Genomic DNA, 23,182 nt, shown 5'->3' with positions numbered 1-23,182 from the left:
TTAATTTTCCATTTTTTTCTTTGTTAAAGGAATTACTTTATTCATTTTTCCATTTTTTTTTGTTCTTAGAATTAAATTTAGTGTATTTTGAAATTTCTTTCAAAATTGATTTTGAAAATTCCGAACCAGTGTTGAATTATGTGTGATTTTATAATTCGAAATTCCATCATCTCAAATCATCGAGATCAAATTATTTTTGCAGAACAACTCGAATATTTGCAGTGCTGCCAAAATATCATGTTTTTTTCTAGTTGTTAATATTGTAAAAAATATCCAATTTTGTCCTTCGAATGCTTCGTAAGTATCGGAAAAAGTGGATATTTTTTACAACCGTTTTCAGCAACCATAAACACGCCATCCAAACGATAAAAACAAGGTTTTCAGAAAATCGTTACGAACTGCAGTGTGTTTCCAAAAAAAAAAATACACGAGGGAATAGTACCTATTCATAAAATTGCTCACTTAGGGAGGTGAAGAAGGTCTCCCAGTGTAAGCACTTGCTGCCTAATAAGCAGAAGGCAAAGGATGATGAGCAAAGTTATGGTCTTCGATTTTACTTTTTTTTTTTTTTTTTGATAAGACGTTGAAATTTTGTCGGGCCAATTTTTAGCTGATTTTGACCAAAAAAATCGTAAATTGAAGTCGAGTACCTTTGCTGTGAAAACCGTCGAGTTGCTTCAATTGGAGGTTAAAATTATACAAGGAAATACTCTATTAATGATTTTTTTGTTCAATTTTGAATAATATTATGCAAGTGAAATTGTCTCTCAATTTTTAGATAGGGAAGAGTACTTAAGGGAAAATTCCGAAACTACTTTGTATGTAGGTTATAGGCCAATACAGCACCTCAAATGAAATTTTTGAAATATATGGCGGATTCGGTTTGATCTGAAATTCAAAAGATGACATTTTTTCAAAAATAACCGTATCTGAGAAGGCATAGCATCTCTCTCTCGAGACTTGAGAAACCTAAAATTCTTATGGGAAAGTTACACCTCAAAATAAGCGCTCTCCCGGAGGATGAACAGAATCGAAAACCATAAATTTTGTCTTTTCTGCTCAGAGATTATACTTATATAATGCCTCATTTTCCAAAATGAAGACAAAATGCTATTATGTTAGTGACAACGTAGCAAATTTTTGCATTACGGTTTGTAAAACCGAAAAGAAAATTGTGAAAAACGAAAAACTGTATGAAACGAGAAATATTTTCCTCAGTGATTGACCTTGTAAGCTAAAAGTTTTCTCATTTTTCTTCTCCAAGTACCCGCCAATAGTAGATGAATCATTGGGCATGGATAAAAAAAGAGACAATAATGACAGTAGGTAATGAAATAAGCGATTAGGTGAAATATTTAAGATGACGTATTCGCGCAATGGGGGCATTGTGGGCCGTTGAACCACAGTACACACATAGAATTCGACATTCATGTGCAGCATTAACCGAACCTACGAGACGACCACCTATTTTAAACTTGAACCTGACGGTAATAATAATATTTGTCTTAGGAACGATGAAACAATGTAGTTTGTCGTACACGTACATGTGTAGTATGTATGTAGATGTACCATGCGTATGTATACCGTTTATAAAATAGCACGAAATTTATATTCGCCGACTAAATATATACCATAAATACAACTATGTGGACGTCTACTATTACGATTACGACTACGACTACAAATAAATGACCCGTGTAACGACGATGTCGTCGCTAATGTCATGTCTCATGTAGGTTGCCTAAGTTTTTATTCATTAGTAGTTCGAACTAATTATCGCCTCCGTCTCTCGGTCGTCTGCTGGTGGAAAAATTCGCTCTACACGCCGTCAAAGTGGCTGAAAATTTACACCTTCACTGCCGCTTCAAGTTGAATTGAATCAATGACTCGAAGAAGAGCAGCGGTTTTATATTTTTTTAAAAACTCATCGCGTCTGTATTGTTTTTCAAATGAATAGAATGGGCATCCGCGTGGATGGGAATGCAGGGGGGGATTAAAATTTAATCCAGGCGGACGCCTGTGTAGAGAAGAATGCTGGAAAATTCTTGGAATTCTTTCGGCGTTTTTCATGTTGGATCTGGATGCGCTTACACTCTCGTATACGCACGATTCATCGTGATGGTGAAATCGTCTCGTTTGACTCTCCGTAGCATAGTGTGAATGTTATACTCACCCGAAATGAAGTATTTGTCTATGTCTAACGATTTTGTATCGTTTTTCCTGGAGATATTGAAAGCTTTTCCTTTACAAGTCAATCACTGATGCGAAAAATCAACTCGTAGTCTTTTGATGAAAAATTTACCACTGCAGTTCTCGTACCTTGTTGTAATTTGTGTCCATGTAAAATTTTCGATTCATTTTGATACGCTCACTTACGAAATGTATTTTTGTGGGCAGGCCAACCAAAGAGAAGAAGAATATAAGAATCAAATTAAGACGTTGAATAACCGCCTTAAAGAGGTAGTTTATTTAACCGAAACACGAAAAAAAATTTTTGTGTGCCTGCGTGATGTTGTTTTTATTAAAAATTTACCACTACTACTACCGTGTTGTTGATGTTGTTTTCTTTTCCACCTCATCTGCTTGTTTGATTAATTAATCGTGTATATTGTATTACCTTTTTTTTCTGCTTTTTAATTGTTTAATCGCAATAGGCTACACAGAGAGAAGAAACATTCGAAGAGCAGGTCAAAGCATTGAGTAATCAATTAAAAGAGGTAAATATAGGAGAGAATGAGTATGGTAGTTGCTTCTTCTATGCTGGAAAAATTATTATTTTTTTATTCGGGTGTAGAGTAGACGTGCCATTAATCGATGAACATCGGTAATTTAAAAAAAAAAAAAAAAATTAGTGACGTTTCTTCTGTAGGTAGGTGTATTTTATTGGGTGTTCTGTAATTAGATGTCAAATAATTCGCTTGGTAAATCTGTTTACAAGAACTTATGAGGATATTCAAAATCAGGAATTAAAATTCCAAAAAAAGTGAAAAGTAAAAATGCATATCGATCGAGCAAATTGCAAAAAATTGAAAATCACACACTTTGACTCGTCATTTGTTGTTTTTGAATATGACGACTCACTGTCCATCTTGGAAGTTCGAGAGAATACTTCTGAATTACCTTCTCTTGTGCGAGTCAACTGTCAAAAGTCGAATTGTAGATTAATGTCACGTCTACCTAAATTTAAGCAGTTCGCCTACCTATTTTTAGTATAATTGGGAAATAAAAATAATTTTTAAAAAATGGGAAAAACTACTTCTTACGATTCTGTTTTCTTTTTAGACCATCTTTACTGTAACCTATCAGCAATATTTTCTTTTACGTAGGCCTATGTATTCATACATGTGTATCCGGTCTGCTCGATCTTATTGGTCACTCTGTTCTGTTCATTAACTTGCGAAGATATTTGCATGTGTCTTTCATGTCGAACGTGATTAGCAGCAGAGTCTCGTAGTAATAAAGGTGTGATCGAAGTGCATACGTGTCAGTTCAAAAATGACCATACGTTTGAATGTTTCTTGGTAATTGTGAATAATGACGATTTGAAAAAAAAAGCAAACGAAGACTTGGCTTTCACTGCATTTGCATTTTTTTTCCAGCTCGTATACGAGTATCATGCATGATGCACGTTACGTTTTTTTAAAAGTAAATTTTCAACTCCTTGGAAAACTGGATCTAATTTATTGTTTGAACTAATTTAAACCGTGTTTCAAGTAACGAGAAATAATTCTGTTTGGAAACTTGTCAGTGCTGTAAACTGTAGCTGGAACTAATTGAATGCCTGTAGAAATTTAAAATAGTAAATTTCCATTTTTCGAATCAACAATTTCAAAATTTGACTGGTGAAAGCCCACAAATTTTTTTCGAAGAATTGTAGTTTCATTCCTCTTGAACCATCTCTTATTTAAAGTTCAATATTTTCAACGTAGGAAAAGTAATGAATTAGCTCATAATTCTATACGTACGTACAGAAACGAGGGGAGGGGGGGAAGAAATGGAAGACCTTTTTGTCAGGTCAAAATATGTCTGTTCATCGACTTCTTCTTTTGTGGCAAAATTTTTCGATTTCATTTCAATTCAAAAAGGAACTACAAAAATATCTATCATTTTAAAATTAGGGCCTCACCATTTTCAAAATCTTATCTCTGAACAGGAACTATAGCAATAAGAGAAATAGAAACAGTTTTACAGCCCAAATAATATGGTGACGAATAAATGAAAAATAAAATAAAAAAACACGAATATTTATTTTGGTTAAAGGAATAAAAAAAAGTTATTGCAAATAAAAATCATATTTTCCACTTCATTTAACGTTTTAGAACTTTCATCGGGACGAGGGAAACAAATTAATTTACAGAATGAAGGTGTCAGAATCTATCATATTGTAAAATTATTTACTATCAGAGCACACTGACATTGTATTATTCACACAAGATCACACAAGCTAGAATTTTTTTTACCAGTAATGTAACTGCTTTTTTATAACTAACATTTTGGGTTGATTGCTGATAATTTTTCGGGGACATGGTGCAGAATGTTTCGTGAAATGATGACAAAAATTTTAAGAAAAGAAATTATGACATGAATTGAGTAAGTGTTTAAAAAAGAAAAACATAGGTGCTAATTTTCATTGAAAAAATTGAGCATTCGTTTATATCTTGACTGCAGAAGAACAATAAAATTACGGATTTCACTTGACATTCTGTACAAATATGGGATAGGTACATATTATTAGGTACTTATTGAAAATAACGCTTGATATAATTTCGTTAGTAATAATTAATTAAAAGCATTTGTTGGTAAGTATCAAATGTTGTTATCATTTTTTAACCGGAAAATATTCGCAAAATTCTTCAAATCACCAATAAAATAAATTATCATTTTGAAAAATAGAAAAAGTGATGACTTCTTCTTTCATATCGAGTAATGATTAAAATGAACTTATCTATGAAACGAGAGCATCCGCTGGTTACATTGATGTACGAGTAATTTGTGCGATAATAGTCGACTGTGAAGACGTATCACATTATTGTTTCCTCGTGCGGATTTCCACATGATAAAGTCTTTCGTATTGCCTATACCTGGTTACGTCAACGAGAAGGGAAATACAAATACGGACATATTTCTCTGCTTCAGGAATGTCTTCCATCTTCATACTGATTATTTACTCGTTATTCGCATGATCGCTGATGGCAAGCCAAGGAATGAATGATTACGATCGAGTGTGCATATAAGTTGACGTGAGATCAGAAGATTCCATCAATTGAATCATTTTTTAAAGTTACTGTATTCGATAACTTTGAGAAATTAATTAATTAATTGATTGAATTTTGAATTTGATTAGGAATGAACTTGCGAATTTTTTCCGAATTAGGCTACGTGGATATTTTGAACTGAACGTCATAATCATAAATTATTGTAGGCTAGGTACTTTTTTAGAAGTAGATGCTGATCTATGCAGTGTCTCTGAAATTAAATAAATGATATTTATTTTAAATTCAATTAGGTATATTATTCTAAACCCAAATTTGAAAATCGATTTTGAAATATTAATTTGGCATTCCAGTTCGTTCAAAAAAGAAGCTGTTGAAATTCACTACTTGATGTACTTACACAGTTCTAGTTACCAACGAATGTCATCGTTGCCAAATTTTCTATTAATAGTTGACCCATTTCACGATACTATTTGAAAATTATTTTAATTAGCAATGTAGCGTGTGTTTTATCGCTCTGATGACTACTTTTTTCTCGTGATAATTCAGAAAATATTTTCAAAAACTATACCACAAATGGATCAAATTACATTAAATGTATTTTTATGACGTTCATTGAAATATATCATCAGGGTAGTTAATTCATTAACCGAGTCAATTCTGATAATCGGTTTATTACAATTATATTTACACGATATTTTGTCGACAGGCTGAAGCACGAGCTGAATTCGCAGAAAGATCTGTTCAGAAATTACAGAAGGAAGTTGACAGGCTCGAAGGTACGTTTTTGTATACTAAATTTACGATATTTTACAGTTTGTTCTCTTCTCGAAGCGAAGAGAATTTTTTAATTTTCAAATCGTGGCTGGAATTGGGTAGGTAAAATGTACTCGTACGAAGTACCTATTACATGATATCTCAACATTCTCAACGCGTAAAATTGAGTTTGGAAGTATTTTTTTTTGTTTTAAATTTTTTTCGTACATAACGCATAATTTTAAATTATCCTGCACCGTTTTGCTTTTAACGAGTGTGTGAACCTTTTATAATTTTGATTTAATTGAAAATGTAGCTGTTTTGTTTTTTCCCAGCGTGTAGAGCATGATTAGTTTTTCTTCTTTTTATTTTATTTTATTTTTTTGTTTTTTAGTTATTAACATTTTTTACGTTGTGCTAATTTGTTTTTGTTTTCCGCTTTGCCATGTTTAAAAATATCCATTCGTGCAGATGACCTACTACTGGAAAAGGAAAAGAATAAAATGTTACAAGAAGAAATGGAAGCGACGTTAAACGATATACAAAACATGTAAAATATTTTTCATCTACCATTTTTTTTTTTTTTTTTACTTTCAAATTGTTTTTTACTTCTAGCCTTCTTTCTCACTCTGTTTTTGTATTATAGTATGTGTAGGTTTTCTTTTTCTATTTATTTTGATATTTTATATTGTGAAAGTTTTGTTTACAAAGTATTAAAAGATTAGAGGATATCAACCGTTCGAACATTACCAATATAATCTGGTCGATTAGTCATCTGAAATGCACAGGTTCGCTTTTTTGCACCGTTTCTTGTAAGGTAGGGACAGTTTTCGAATGGTTTTTTCATTTTTTTAATTTCTCGCCTTATTTTCGAGCACATTAGAGTCGATTCGATTTGAGTTGCTAAATTTAATTCAAATTTTTTAAAATTAAAAAAATTTCTTCTTTAATTTTTCAAAGTAGAATAGGAGGCATTATCGTATAACGAAGGCTTCCATGTACAACATTCAACTTTATGTTGTGTTGCATGTTGATCGTTACTACATTGTTGCAACATGTTTTTTTATTTTTATTTTTTCTTACGAAAATTTGATCTGATACTGATTTTGTATTTTAATTGTTTGCTGTTTATGTTTTTTATGTTTTTTTTCCTTTTCTCCATCCCATCCCTTTATGCTAGATGGAACATAGTGGTTTGGGTTGATTTAATTTTCAGTCCACTTACATTTTCGTTTCAAGTTTCGGAGAATTCATTTTGTACAAACCAATGAAAGTAAAAGTTCTCGAGTCTTGAAACTTGATTGATTTGAAAATGTAGTTTTGAATTGTGCTAATCGTATCGATTCGTTTGTGCTCGTTCATTTTTTTAAATTAAAATCTGAGAAACCTCGCATGCATGATTGATTTGAGGGATCAAAAATTCTCATTCCTGTAAATTCATATCATCATTTTTAAATGATAATTTTAAACTTATCGATTACCTTGACGTATATTCTGCAATGAAAAAATTTCAACTTACAGATGAAATGCTTATTGAGAAAGAGAAATATCGCGAAATCGGAGACGGATTGGATTTGGCATTTGTTGAGCTTTACGGATTTTAATTGTTAATCATTTATGCTTTATTATATTATTATTGCTTCTTCATTCAGATCATCCTGTACAACAGTTTCCTTCTTGTAGATTTTATTGCTATAAATTTTTTTACTGTGCCATCACTAAAACGAACACAAAATACTTACGTAATTTTTATATTAGGTCTATTTTTCTGTCGTTTTGATCACTCACACGTGTTTTTTTTCTATTTTGTATTTTTTCTTTCTTTCTTTTCTTTTTATTTTTCGCATATTTACTAACACATAACTCGAGTTATTCTACGGCAATATTTTCCCTCTTTTTTTTGATTTCGTTAGTTTTTTGTGTTCTGCAATAACTATTCTTCCGGAATAAAATTTCGAAGTTGAATATTTTTCTACTAGTGTGTTTTTATGTAGGTGCTTTTGAATAAAATCATGTTGATTTTTTTTTTGTTGACGTGTTTCGTTTCCTGGCACGTTTTTTTCTTAAGATGTACTTGTGTGTTTATACTTTGAGTATGGAAATCTGAAAGTGTTACGTGTACATCGCGATTTACGTAAATTACTAACAATCGTCCAAATTAATTTTTTTCTCTTTTTAAATATTTTTGTATTGATGTTGTACATCTTTGATGAATTAATTTATTTTTTATAGTAATATTTTTATTGTATACCAAGTAAATTACAATTGTAAAATCAATGAATATAGAATAGAAAATGAGTTTTAGCTTTGGCTTTTTGTTTTGTTGTATTTTTTAAGGTTTTTATACAGCTAATGCTTTTATGTGCTTTTTTAAATTTTTTAATTTTGCGTGCAAAGAGTTGTATAGTTTTGCTTTACGTGAGGTCAATTTCCGAAAAACAAAACCAAAAAAAAAAGTTGATGTTATTCTGTAAGAAAAAAGTTTTGGGCATATTACGTTTTGGGGGATGGGAATAAAAAAATTAAATTAAATTTACTCAAATCATCGATTCATATATTATTTTTTTTACGAGAAGTGGTTTTTATTACAACAGAGAGTTGTAAAATATTAATGAAAGAAAAAAGTCCACTCAAGACTTTAATTTCTCGTTTTTGCTTGATGAGAGACAAGCAGTTTAGCGGTCCAGAATTGGTCAGAAAACATGGTTAACTCGAATTCATTGAAAACTTTTTAGAAAGGAATTAAAAATTGAACCAAAATACAAATCTGTTTGAAATTACATGTCCTAAACTGCCTTGAAAATATTCGATATGCAATTAACGAAACAAGAATGAACTCCGAAGTGCAATATTATGGAAGCGTGATAGGTGATGACCGAACTCTCGTCATGGTAATACGTTCATTAACTGTCGGAACAACCAATCAGTTGACGAAATTGCTGTCAGCTAATTTCTTCGTGTTTTTAAAGTGGCATATCTACTCTATTGCAGGAATTTTTTTATTTTCCGATGGCGTAAAAATCTTATTCTTTGAAGTTTATATTGTTATTTAAATTGCATATCGAAAATATTCAGGGTATTTTATGATTTTTTTGAGCCAGATTTGAACTTTAATTTTCGTTTTCTGATTGCCTATAAATAAGTGATCACTTCTCTATACTAAGTTTGAAAGAGTCAATTTTTGTTTCTCTTATAAATCTTAAGCTCAATATAACACGAGTCTTGTATTATTTTTTATTCACCTGCTGGAAAGATCAAACCTTTTGCTAATTTGAGTAGCTAATTAGATCTTATGCTGAGATATCGCTTATTGTTGGTAATTATTTGCTAACTTACGAAATTTTTCTCACTATTGCGTGAATAAGTCAGCGTATTTAGATCACGCACAATATACTCGTATGTACCTACTTAATCGTATTTCGTACATTTGTGGCACAATAATCAAAATAATTGAGTACCATAGGCAAATTAGGCATAGATGGCTAAGCTTTTGAGTTGTTTTATAATGCGAAAGTTCATTGATCACGAAAGGTAAGTTGAATTTTTCTCGTCTCATTATTGATTTTATTCTTTATAAAGCAATGAAATAATACCTATTAACGAATATTGTATCATTTTAAACAGATGAATTGGTACACGAGAAAGAGAAATACAAATACATCTGCGACGACTTGGACCAAACTTTCTCCGAATTGGTGGATTAATTTCGATGTACGTTTCCACGCAATTACCAAATATTTAAATCAAATTTTTAAATTAACTGTAATCTATTTTGATTCCATTTCTTGATTACATTCACGTGTAATTTTCCGTTCGATTTTATAAAGCTTCCGCGCAAATACATTTAAAATAGTCATGTGATCGGTTCTACTCTTGGTTCGCCACGTCTTGCTCTTGATCGTGATGAACTATCGGTTGGCTGAAATTTATTGCAATGGATTCGTTTATATACCTACAATGTTACTAATGATTAACAAAATTATGTAGTCGTTCTGTACGGGATTATTTTTTTTGCTATATTTATTTTTATTTTCATGATTTAAAATCGTTTAGCTGTTTTATGTTGAAAAGCGTAATTTGTTCATATTTTTTTTGTTCACGTATTCCATTGAAATATATACGTTAATTATTTATTGTTTATGTGTATTTTTGTGTTTAATTTTATTACATTTTTATGAAATTGATTACATATATGGATTAAAGTAACAGAATGCTGGAAATGAGCGATACCTACTGGGTATATGTATTTTAAAATCGACAAATTTATTTGCACATGTGGCAATTTATATGATTTATAAAAGAGCCATTGGTGACTTATTTTATTTCAACTTTGAATGCACTTACAAAATACAAACGTAGACTTCATGTTCATGAGGAGGAATTCGACATGGTTATCAACTGCCAAAAATGCGAAATGTAACTCACCATGTCGTTAATGTTCATTCAATTTTGGCAACTGAAAAGTAAACTGCGATTAATTATTTGGGTTGACTTGGAAATAAATAAACTGAATATGCATCACGTGGAAAGGTGCTGACGTGTGGAATTTTTTCTACTCAGATACATACTTAGGGTGTCTTGTCTTTTGAAAACGAGAAGCCTATCACATTAATGTAATGAACTAATAATACAAATAGGTACCTAAACCTATAACAAATATTTCAGTAGAAATAGTTTTCTTGAAAAAAATTTTTAAAACTTTGTAAATCAACTTGGAAAAAATTTGGAGATGATTATAAAAATGATTACTGGATCATTTATCGCAATCGCAGAAATTAGATAGTGATTAAGTATCCAAGTGCTTTGTACTTTTTAGAATTTGAAATCACAATCCCTCCTCAAAATGATAATTACTCAAACGTCCATTTTTCGAATGATTATTCAATTTTTTAATTTTCATGCAGGGAATTTTCTCACTTTATTCTTAAACATTCGATATCATGATAATATCGATTTATCATGATGTCGTATTTGATATGATTATCATGATATATCATGATACGAAATATCGTTGCATCCCTGAAATACACCAACGGGTCGAATTTACAAATATTCAGATATTGAATTCCATTTAAAAACTTTTTAAAGCAATTTTTGAAAATTTAAATTTGGCACATTTTTTATGAAAAAATCAAAATGTGATCAAATATTAGAAATATAAAACTTGTTCATGAGTATTAGGTATCTGCCTTACTTTATTTTATTTCAGTCAATTTTGGTATACTTAGGTACATTTTCAAAATTTATTTCTGCCAGTTCCAATGCACAATTTTTTGTAACGACTATTTTTGAAAAAAAGAAAAATGATGAAATTAGGTTTGTCATTTGTGGTGGGGGCTTTCAGGTCACTCTAGAGTTTAATCAACTTTTTAAAAAAATTTAAAGAAATAAAAAAATCATGAAGAAAGTAAAACCAAGATCATACTTAGGTGATCCTCAATTTCATTTTGATCCTTATTCCTTAAACGGACAATTTTCCTATCACGGGAACATTTTAAAATTCGTTGAATGCTTTAAATTTATGAAAATTTGCATCCCGATTGGAATACCAGCGTTGTAAAGGTGGATCATCTTATATCATCTGCTTTTCCTGAAAAATTGGAGTTGTACAACGAAAAAGTTGGCACGTGACGTTAAAACATCGTGATGAACATTTCAGACATGAAACTTGACTCCACATCAAGCTCAACATTCTTGAAGAATTTTTTGAAAAGTTGAGAAATTTTATACCTAGCAATATTTTTGCAAAGAGATGCAATTTATTTTCTTGAAAAAAAAAAGATCGGCTGGGATTTTCTATTGACACCCACGTTTGTAAAAAGTTACACAAAAAATTTCATATTTTCGAAAGAATTTTTTTCCAAACTCTAAAGAGAATGCAAAAGAAATCAAACCAAAAGGTGCAATTTTTTCGGAATTGTAAAAATGATGACTGAAGAAAACACTTTATTTATAACCAGCAATACCGAAGTATTCTAATTAAATTTTTCCTTCAACATTGGACAGCTTACAATTATTTTTCAAAATACTCAATAAAAGAACTAGGTACCTATTCTTCAAAACAGATCCCGAAGAAAGAACAAGTTAACTAGAAGATGTCAGTTGAGAAGTTAGGTAAGTATACCTACCGTTTGAAGTGTCTTTAAAAGAATCACATGTCACTTTTAACGCCTGTTTAAAATATAAAATCGTTTTATTTACGTTTAAAAATGTGCAACATATGCTGCAAAAAAATAATTAATAAAAACAATTTGCCAAGAATTCGCCAAAGAATTCCAATTCTTCAATCAACTAAATTTAAAATATTAGCTACGGAAATATTAAACCTAAAAATAAAAGTAAAATAAAAAACAAGTTTACAATCCATCGAAACCCATTAAAAATTAGTAGCACTGATTTTAATGTGTATTAAAAATTTATAATGAGCTTTGTCGATACATACATCCTTGAAATGTGCAACACTGCTTTCTCATCAATATTTACATCGTGTTTCATAATTTTAAAAAATATGCACCTATTTTTGGTAAATTACGCACTATAAAAATAATTCAACATACGAGGTTTGAGGGCTGGTTTTTCATCAAACCTTGTTTGAATTTTCACGCGTAGTAGATACTTACCTATAATAATTCTGTACCTATGTTTGGTTATTCCTTCTCTTCCTTTCTCATGCTTACGCTTGTAATTCCTTTCAACATAGATTCTTGCCGATAAACAAATCATTTCTAATTGTATCGTAAAACAAGATACCTAACCTACCTAGGTGCATATCTACGAGTACTTAGGACATGTGAAATGTTCTTATGTTAAAATTACAATATTTGGGTCGACTTGGCTTTGCTCCGTTTCCAACGTTTTGCTTATTATACAATTAGCCGACTGCCCACATTCTGTTTTTAAAGAACATTTTTATTTTTAGATTTTTATCCTATCAATTTACTTTTTAAAGACATTCTCGTTATTTGCTTCTGATACGAATAAATAATGAGTAAGTATTCGGTATTTACTTTAGCAAGAAAATGCGATACTGGAAAAAAATTTCAAAGTCAGCATCAAGGATTGAGATGATTTGACGATAATATTTGTATAAGGAATATTTCGACGAGATTTATTTGTTTTGGGTTTTATTAGTAGGATTTTATACTTCGATTAATCAAATAATTATTTCGACGCTAGGGACGCGGACGCTGGTTCCACTGATGCTTCAATTCGGTATTTAATTTAATAAATAAAAAAAAAGCTGCGCTAGGTAGCTGGTAGATAAATAGAGGTCATATTTTTTGTTTCACGATTTATTCCTAAAAAAATGAAATTTATTCTAAATTTTATTTTTGTTTCATAAGTAATTTTTGTGGTAGACAGGGAAGCGGTAGCGACGAAATTGGTATATCGAGGCAGAAAGAATTCCAGATTTTTATTGCAGTCTTTTTTTTTCACAATTTTTTATTCTCATCTAATTAAACAGAGATGGTTTTATTGCAAAAGCTCACCACTTTCTCCTCCCTTTCCTTCCTAATTCTTAAGAAACTTGTACGCCAATCTCCTTCACATTTTTCCCGCAAAAACATTCTTTTAACATGGAAACAACTTTTACAATCAAAAATTTTAGCTCAATAGGTTTGAAGAGTAGGTAATTAAATTATTTTCGATTAAAAATCGCAAACACGCCAATTTTTCAAAACGTTAAATGAATTTTCTTCTTCAATTTTTCCCTATCATTAAAATAGAATTATTTTATCTTTACAATCAATGATGTCCTCATCACAGTAATTTTGCTTTTAGGAAGGAGGTAGAACAAAAAAAAACACCAAAATGGACGCCATCAAGAAGAAAATGCAGGCGAGGAATATCCAGACGGTAACTTGAGTTAAAAACTAGAGATTTGTCACTATCTTGAAACTACTGGTCCAGTTTTTTTTCACGTTATGGTATTTTTCTGCGTAGTATGTGCAAAGTACTAGAAAACAGAAGCCAACAAGATGAAGAAAGAAATGGATCAATTACCTAACCAATCAATTGAAAGAAGCTAGACTTTTGGCTGAAGATGCTGATGGAAAATCAGATGAAGTGAGTGGTTTTCGAAAAATTATACAGCATTTCGTAGATTCGAATATTTTATTGTTTGCTTTTTTAAAAATGAATGATAGCTTAGTATTTGACTCGCCTGAACTACATACATTAAAAAGTTGTAATGTATTTTCACAGGTTTCCAGGAAGTTGGTCTTCGTTGAAGATGAATTAGAAGTAGCTGAAGATCGTGTAAAATCTGGTGACTCGTCAGTATCATCTATAAACAAATATTAAGTACGTATTAAGAGAAAATTGTTGAAATAATTCGACCAAAAAAATTTTCAACGTGAAGAAGAAAATATCAAAAAATATGCTGGGCTCAATACCCTACATCAGTACTCCAGTAACCTACTATTACCTATGTATACCTACCTACCCTGCACAATTGCGTAGGTATTTGGGTATTGACATATGGTAACAGTGTTGGCTAAAAACTTTAAGGTGTGGCAAGAGGGGAAAATTTTTGAATTCTAGAAAAAAGTTTGAAAGACGTTGTAACAAAATCCACATTCCAAAATAAAATTTTTCGATTTTTTATTCAACTGGATTATTTCAGGATGTCTAAGAGCTTAAAGCACTAAAAATTCTCAACAATTCTGCGTTCGATTCGAAATTTTGAGTTTCTCACTTTAAAATTCATTTTTGCGCACAATTTTATATATACGTACCTACTTGCACGTACGTATTTTTGTTTTTTATTGGCAATATGTTTATGGTTTTCCCCCCAGAATTTGAGCATTATCATTGAAATTAAAATTATGTATTTTCAACTTTTTGGCAATGGTCATTAAAGGAAAGAGATGAGGTTCAAGAATATCTCGTCGTTTGGAAATAATTCAAAATTTTTCAAAAATACGACCAAAAAATTCTTAAAAAAATTATTCAAAAAATTTTGAAAGCTGCGTTAATTGTAAATAAACTTTTTTACTCAACTTTGGAATATTTTTTTAAAATGATAACGTGCTTTCAAAATTTTCAATGACAAATAAATATGTAGTGTATCCACGTTCGGTTCGAATGAACCAAATCTGACAACGTTGCATTTACGTTGCAACGTTATAGCCGCCTCGTTTACGGCATTTATCTTTATCTCTTACTTACGACACATTAATATCCGAATATGTAATGCGTTCATTATTATGTAAATATACGATTAATAATATTTTATTTAATGATTTCGTTATTCGAATAACGCGAATTCTACAATGGCGCAGTCGGTGAAAGTAAAAAGACAGTTTTAAAGTGCCGGTAATTTCGTAATTATCAGTGCAGTGTTGTGTGGTAAAACTCCGTTTTCGAAAATGGATCAATCCAACATCAAAGCGTTTGATGTCCACTCAACTTCAGCTTCCTCGGAATGGATTCGATGGAAGCGAGCTGTCGACCTATATATTCTTTCGAAAGGATACACAGACGATAAACGGAAGCAAGCTACCCTGTTATCACTAGGTGGTATGGATTTGCAAGATATTTATTATGCAATACCTGGTAACGAAACGAAATCCGACGAGGAAACTTGGTATCAACAGACCATAAGGCTTTTAGACGCATACTTCATTCCTAAAAGCAACGTTACTTACGAAAGGTATGTGTTCAGTAAAATAATCCAACGTCCGGATGAACTGACCGAACAGTTTATTAATCGTTTACGACGACAAGTGACGAAATGTGAGTACTCTGACGAAGATGCTCAACTCTGTCAACAAATCGTCGCCGGATGTTGTAACGGAGAAATACGCAAAGAATGTCTTGAAAAGAGAGTACTGTCAGTAGGCGCTATTCAAGAAATTGCTCAGAAAATCGAAACCGTGTCGTCACAGTTGTCAGCGTTTGAGCCGAAATCTACACCAGCGTCCATACCTGGAGTAAACTCGATAAATAGAATTGCGTCGTCGAATTCTACACGATCGAATGATTCGAAAATCAGTTGTTATGGTTGCGGTTCGTCCAAACATCGTACGAAAGATGATTCTTGTCCAGCAGTGGGAAAAGAATGCCGTTTCTGCCATAAAATTGGTCATTTCGATAGCGTCTGTCACGCAAAGAAGAATCAGAAGGAGGATAAACCTCAGAATAAATCGCGCCGCCGTGATAGAAAGAAACCGCCAAGGTCGTCTGATGAAAAAAGCGAAAATTCGTCTGCCTCGGGGAAGAAATCGGTAAATCAAGTTAGTACGGTTAACTACGTGTTCCACGTTTCGAGTAAAGCTCGTGCCAAAGAACTTCCTTGCGCCGTCGGAGGAGTTCAGTTTGCGTTCACCGTAGATTCTGGTGCTGATGAAAACATCATATCGAAAAGTGATTGGTGTTCGTTGAAAAATCACAACGTTAAAGTCGTGTCTCAAGTGCGTAACGATGAAAATAAAAAGCTATTTGCATTCGGTGCTTCGGAGCCTCTCGCAATAGTTGGCAAATTCTCCGCAGAAATTTGTGTTGGAAATCGTTCGCTAGTGGCTGAAATTGTAGTCGTCGACCAGGACAATGTACCCGCGTTATTGTCTCGAGAAACAGCGACTGATCTTGGAGTGTTGGAGATTCGCATACCACAGTCCAACGTTAACGCCGTAACTTCGACGATTTCACCGAATCGCAAAGTTTTCCAAGGGATTGGTTTACTGAAGGATGTTGAAATAGACATTCCCATCGACGAGTCCGTACTGCCGCATCGACAGAAACCTAGACCCATACCGCTCAATCTACGAGATCAAATCGACGAGGAACTCGACAGTATGCTGGAAAACGACATCATCGAGCCGGTAGATACTCCGTCACCGTGGGTATCGAATATGGTAATTTCACACCATAACGACAAAATTCGTATTTGTGTCGATATGCGTGATGCAAACAAAGCGATCATCACTGAAGATTATCCGTTCACAACGATGGAGGATATTCGCGCCGCTGTTAAGAGCGCAAAGTGTTTCGCCCGTCTCGATTTACGCCGTGCATTTTACCAGATCTTACTCAAGATTAAGTCCAGGGTGATTACAACGTTCATAACGCATCGAGGTTTATTCCGTTCAAAACGTCTCATGTTTGGAATAAAATGCGCACCTGGTATTTTCCAAAGTATCCTGCGCAAACTTCTGAAGCTTCTTGGTTTCGCAATCAATTCAGCCGACGATATCTTCATTTACGCTAACTCAGAAGAAGAACTGTTCCGTTATGTAAATCAGGTGATCGACTTGCTCGAGCAAAATGGTCTCACGCTGAACTACGATAAATGCATCTTCTACGCGACGAAAATCGAGTATGTTGGTTTCACCATCGTTCCAGGTGGAATTCAAGTTTCAGACGAAAAACGAGCCAAAATCTTGGAATGGTCCGCACCAAAGTCCAAGGCCGAAGTTGAAAGCTTCCTGGGCTTCGTTAATTTTGTACGTCGTTTCATTCCGAATTACAGCGCTATCGCAGCACCGTTGTACGATATCACGCGCAAAAACGTTCATTTCAAATGGGAACAAGAACACGAAAGTGCGTTTCAAGCACTGAAAGCTCAGTTGACCACGGACCGCATCCTGAAGAATTTCAACCCGGGATACACAACGCAGCTGTATTGCGATGCGGGTCCAAATGCGCTCGGTGCAGTCCTAGTTCAAATAGGCACCGAAGGTCCTGAGTACGTCGATTTCGCAAGCAAGACGTTAACCGACGTAGAACGAAGGTACTCTCAGCTGGAGAAGGAAGCCCTTGCCCTTGTCTGGGGAGTAGAGCGTTTCCATTATTACTTATACGGGCGCCGCTTCCAGCTTATTACGGACAACAAACCGATCCAGCTGATCTTAACGTCAAGCGATCTAAACCAGAGCTTGAGAGTACAGCGATGGCACCTTCGTTTGCAGGGATATGACTTCGAGTTGATCCACAAAGCAGGGAAAAACAATATCGCCGACCCACTTAGTCGACTAGTATCCAGTACGGACCGTTCGCACGATCATGTCGAGTCATATATTCATCTTGTCGTCAATGCCAGCATTCCGAAGCTGATGACGCTGAAAGAAATCGAACAAGCTTCACTGAATGATCCCGAATTCGTCGAACTACGTAACGCTATCGAGTCTAACAATTGGTCCAAAATGCCAGCTGCCTATACCGCTATCAGCAGTGAACTCAGCGTATACAACGACATCATTCTACGTGGAGACCGAATCGTCGTACCTTCTCAGTTACGCCAACGTGTTTTAGACCTTGCCCACGAAGGTCATCCTGGTATTGTCAGCCTGAAAGCGCGTCTTCGAACGAAGGTTTGGTGGCCAAACATTTACGCTGAAGCCGAACACAAAGTAAAAACGTGTCCAGCCTGCCAAGCAGTTGCGAAATTCGAGCCGCCCGAACCGATACGTCGTCGTCTATTGCCGGAACGTCCTTGGGATCAAGTCGCTTTCGACTTCATGGGACCGTTACCCTCAGGCGATTACCTTTTCGTAGTAGTCGATTTATACAGCCGGTTCTACGAAATCAAAATCACGAAGACATCTACGGCAAAATTCATCGTTGAAACCTTGCATGAAATTTTCGCTAGATACGGTTACCCGTCCATCATCACGTGCGATAATGCTCCGCAACATCACGCAAGCGAAGTTGAAAGTTTCTGCAACGAGTATGGCATTCGTATGTTTTACTCAACACCGTTTTGGCCGCAGTCCAACGGAGCCGTAGAAAGACAAAACCGAAACATCCTCAAGACCCTGAAAATTGCTCAAATCGAGGGGAAGGATTGGAGAAACGAAATCCAGAAATTTCTACTCATGATGCGAAATACTCCTAACCACGCAACTGGAGTAGCTCCTGCCGAGTTGGTGTTTCGTTTCCGCCCACGTGACCAAATTCCATCGATTCAAAACTATCAAGCCGATCCCGAGATGGAAGATAGAGAAAATCTACGGAAATACAAGGGTCAAATATACGCCAACGATAGTCGTCACGCCACCCGGTTCGTACCAGGTCAACAGGTCTTAGTCCGAAACGAGCAGAAAACGAACAAGCTCACGCCAAGTTTCGACCCAGAGCCAGCGACAGTCGTAGCAACTCGAGGTACCGAGGTCGACATCAGTAAAGGAGGTCGTACCTATACTCGAAATAGTTCTCATCTCAAAGAATTTCAGTCGAGCGTGACTCCTCAACCTGCCGCCGTTGAGATCCCTGAAATACGAAGTAACGATCCGCCGCCGGAACCGTCGGGATATGTGAGCAGTCCAGCTGCACCATCGAGCTCAACTGAACATTCGAGTCCAAGAGTCCAGGACACTACAATTGGTCGCCCGAAGCGCGAAATTCGAATCCCTTCGAAGTTCAACGATTACGTCTTAAATAAATGAAACATTTATTTCATTTCGCCACCGGGAAGACTGTAGTGTATCCACGTTCGGTTCGAATGAACCAAATCTGACAACGTTGCATTTACGTTGCAACGTTATAGCCGCCTCGTTTACGGCATTTATCTTTATCTCTTACTTACGACACATTAATATCCGAATATGTAATGCGTTCATTATTATGTAAATATACGATTAATAATATTTTATTTAATGATTTCGTTATTCGAATAACGCGAATTCTACAAAATATTTTTTAGAAACGTTTCTAGAAATTATCTTTTTATCCTTTTCATTTTTTCATCACTGATGATGAAAAAAATCCAATGAAATTCATATCCTGTAAAGGGAAATTGATCATCTTTTTCATTTAGACTAAATTGATCATGATCTGATCATTTTCCTCTGGTTACCTACGTAAAAAAAAAGAGAAATATCGAAGTTCAATCAGATCGGAGAACCAAAAATCAGTAAAAAAAAACCAATTGAAGATTTCCCAATATTTTTTTTTTTTTTTTTAATAGGCGAGGAAGTAAGGAACCTTTTTTTTGATATTCATTGACATGTTTTACTATTTTACAGTAAAATTATGGGATTAGAAGAAGAATTGAAAGTTGTAGGAAACAGTTTGAAATCATTGGAAGTTTCTGAAGAAAAAGTAATCCACGAAATTATTTTCTCGTTAACTACGTACCAAGTTTAAGAAACTTTGATTTACATAATCGATGTTCTTTTTTTAATAGGTTAACCAACGTGTTGAAGAATACAAACAGCAAATTAAATCCTTAACCGTAAGACTTGAAGAAGTGAGTAACGAATACCTACCTATCTATTTTTAAACTTGATTTTCAAATACATACCCTTCTTATTTCCATATTTTCTACACCATAAAACCCTCGATTACACCTGCGAATATATTTATAGGCCGAAGCTTGAGCAGAATTCGCTGTGAAAACCGTCAAGAAATTACAGAAAGAAGTTGACAGACTCGAAGGTAACCCAATCCGAAGATCTTACTTGCCAAAAATTGAATTAATAAAAGTCGTGTTAAGTTGCTTGAATTATATTAAAACAAAACATCAAAAAAAAACATAACAGCTTTTTATACCTATTACTGTTATTAGCTACGCCTGCTTTGCGTGTTTGTTTCTGCGAGATGAAACGATATCTCGTTGTAGGTACCTACACGTGCAGGCCTATATTAACGCTACTAATATCATTTGCATTTGTTACAGATCATCTTTTCCAAGAGAAGGAAAAAACAAAAACTATTTGCGACGATTTAGATTCTACATTTGCTGAGCTTACTGGCTATTAACTTGCTTTGCATTCATTTTCATGTTTATTAGAAATAGCTTTATACTTTATATACTAAAAAGATTATTGCTTCGCTACATTGGCATGAATAGTTACGCTTTCATAAGGTATCTACATACTTGAATTTATATCATATAATTTAGCCTAAACGAAATAAACTGCTCAACGTATGGGATATAAATTGTATTATTTCATCGTTAATGTATCGTCACTAACCTGCTAATGTAATTGGTCAAGTCTTTATAATTTTTCAAACGCTTATTTTACACACGAGTAGTTACCTATGCGTATAAATTTTTACAATTTTGTGTAGTTTTATTTATTTATTTTTTTCAACAAAAAGGGGAAAATTCTCAATAATTTTATCAAATTGCGCATTGAACCTAATTTATGTACTTCAGGTTAAACACCTAATGGAAAATTTTCAAATTTTTTCTCGGTTTTACAATTTAAAAAAATTAAAATACATAAATGCATAGTTTTTAAATCTTCCTGACACTGATTTTGAAATTCGATAAACTAGCTCTCTACTAGAAATTTTATGAAGGTTAGATCACGAAAATTACGAACTTATCAATTTTATCATATTTTTAAAGATTCCACTGTGGAAAAAATGTTGTCCAAATTCACTTTTTTGTTTAGATTTTTTCAAATGCCCACTAAAATTATGAGTAGGTACCTATGTGTGAATTTTGAATATTTGATCAAAATTAGCACGAAAAAGATGTTTGATAGGACATCCTGTTGAAATGCCTACCATTGTACGTACTACATACAAATACAAACGTAATCCTCAGAAAAAAGTAAAATAAAATTGTACATTGGAATTTTCCACACTTTCGTGGGATATTTTTTGATGAAAAATAAACACCAAGTCGTGTTCACTACTTATTTTTGAGCAGAAGAGAGCCGAAGAAAAACACGACTCATCATATATTCTGTTTCGAAACGGCGAATAAACAACGAGATAGTTTGATTTTAAAATATTCAAATGATCCATTCAATTTGACTTGTATTTTTCGAATACAAACGCCAAGTTTATTTATATTTCATTGCTTTTCGTTTTTTTCACTCTACTTGAATTTGAATTATTTCTCGGTGTAACTCGATTTTATTCTAGTTACAGACGAACTTAGTCTCAACAAAGACAGATACAAATCATTGGTTTTGACGAAATGGACTCCACATTCGCCGAATTGGCTGGTACTAATGACAAACTGTTTTATTGTAAACTTGAAACACTAAGACACAATAAATTCTACAAGTTAAGATGTTTATTACTATTTATTTATTTTATTTTTTTTTGAAAATTTATTCGATTTCTAAGCTATTTAACCAATTAAATACCTTCATACCTACGTATATTTTCAAATAGCATTTATCGATTTCGAATATTTTTTTTCGACCTACCATAAGTTTATTGATAACTTTTTTCTTCAATTTTTGGTTTCTCTTGCAAGGATATACCTAAATTTATTTTTTCCCCTCTAGTAGGTACACGAGTTAGCTCAACGATATTCAAGTGTACTGTTCGTTATGTTAATTCACTTATTGTTGAATCTTTATATGTTGTAAATTTTATCGTAGCAGATTATCGAATAAATAATATTCATTTATCAATTTGGTTTTTTGAATCAAATTTCAATGCATAAATTTCGAAATCGAAACATTTTGAATTCTCTGATTTCGTAATAGAGGTACCTACTTAGTACTTACTACTTACATTGAAAAAATATTTCAATTTATTTGCCAAAATGATTCGTTGATCTACGTATAATAGGTATGTACTTTAATAAACATATCTATGTAGGTAAGGTACGTATCTCTTATCAAGTGGTGAACAATATTGAAGCTCCCTTTTCCTCTCTACAAACTATTCGAGAGAATAAACCATGTATCATTTATACTAAATTGTGAACTTTCTTCAAAGTTAGCCACAAGGTCAAATGAAAACAAAACAATAACTGTTGTATGACAACACTAGTATAGGTAAGGTCTAGAAAAATTATGAAATAAAATTTAAAAAAGGGAGTCATCAGACAAAACCGTATTTCTACCTCTCTCCTCTTTCCCTCACTCAAGAAACCTTGTATACTCATACTTTTAGTCGATTTCATGCTCGAGTTAATATTGAAGGATTAAAGTACAAAGTTCGAAAAATTTTCTTGCCAGGTCAGTAAATACCTACTTAATTTGTTAAAATTTACTCTTAAGAACGACGCATTTCGTTAAATTTCAATTTTACACAAAAAAATTAAACCATGCGAATTAACTTTTGATTGTATTCAGCAGTTTCAACGAAGAAAAAGAAAGATCGGAATTTTTTCGTTTTTCACCAACTTTTCCATGTTTTCAACACTTCGAAGGGTGCAATTTCTGCTTTGTTCCTTGTGCCTTGCCTCTTTTGTCTGTAAGCACGCACATTCTTATAGAAATAGGAAACACTTTTAATGGGACTTTTGTAGTGTTTCGTTTCTCAGGATAATATCTGCGTCTAATTAATATTTTTTT

General features: G+C 33.3%; 2 protein-coding genes across 19 annotated transcripts in view; both read left to right on the top strand.

Annotated features, from left to right (window-relative positions):
- The window catches only part of Tm1 (tropomyosin 1), a 46,862-nt gene extending 36,755 nt beyond the window's left edge, over window positions 1–10,107 (top strand). For 6 of the 18 annotated variants that reach the window (XM_065356909.1, XM_065356903.1, XM_065356902.1 and 3 more), the window contains 4 exons: window positions 2,398–2,460; window positions 5,923–5,992; window positions 6,441–6,519; window positions 7,491–8,273. In XM_065356909.1, the coding sequence (XP_065212981.1) occupies window positions 2,398–2,460; window positions 5,923–5,992; window positions 6,441–6,519; window positions 7,491–7,494 (216 nt within the window). In that variant the 3' untranslated portion in view covers window positions 7,495–8,273. Of the gene's footprint in view, window positions 1–2,397; window positions 2,461–2,654; window positions 2,718–5,922; window positions 5,993–6,440; window positions 6,524–7,490; window positions 8,274–9,593 lie in introns of those variants that run through there. The other 12 variants (XM_065356912.1, XM_065356910.1, XM_065356901.1 and 9 more) reach the window with 6 other exon arrangements.
- Window positions 10,108–13,914: 3,807 nt separating this feature from the next.
- LOC135840394 (tropomyosin-2-like) lies at window positions 13,915–21,785 on the top strand. Its single transcript, XM_065356919.1, is given in 7 exon segments — window positions 13,915–13,962; window positions 13,965–14,036; window positions 14,175–14,245; window positions 19,937–20,012; window positions 20,098–20,160; window positions 20,279–20,348; window positions 20,590–21,785. Coding segments are annotated over 7 exon segments (483 nt in total). The 3' UTR covers window positions 20,673–21,785.
- Window positions 21,786–23,182: the final 1,397 nt, after the last annotated feature.

Source organism: Planococcus citri, chromosome 3 (genome assembly GCF_950023065.1).
Source record: "Planococcus citri chromosome 3, ihPlaCitr1.1, whole genome shotgun sequence".
NCBI lineage: Eukaryota > Metazoa > Arthropoda > Insecta > Hemiptera > Pseudococcidae > Planococcus > Planococcus citri.
This window is presented reverse-complemented; position numbering and strand designations above follow the sequence as displayed.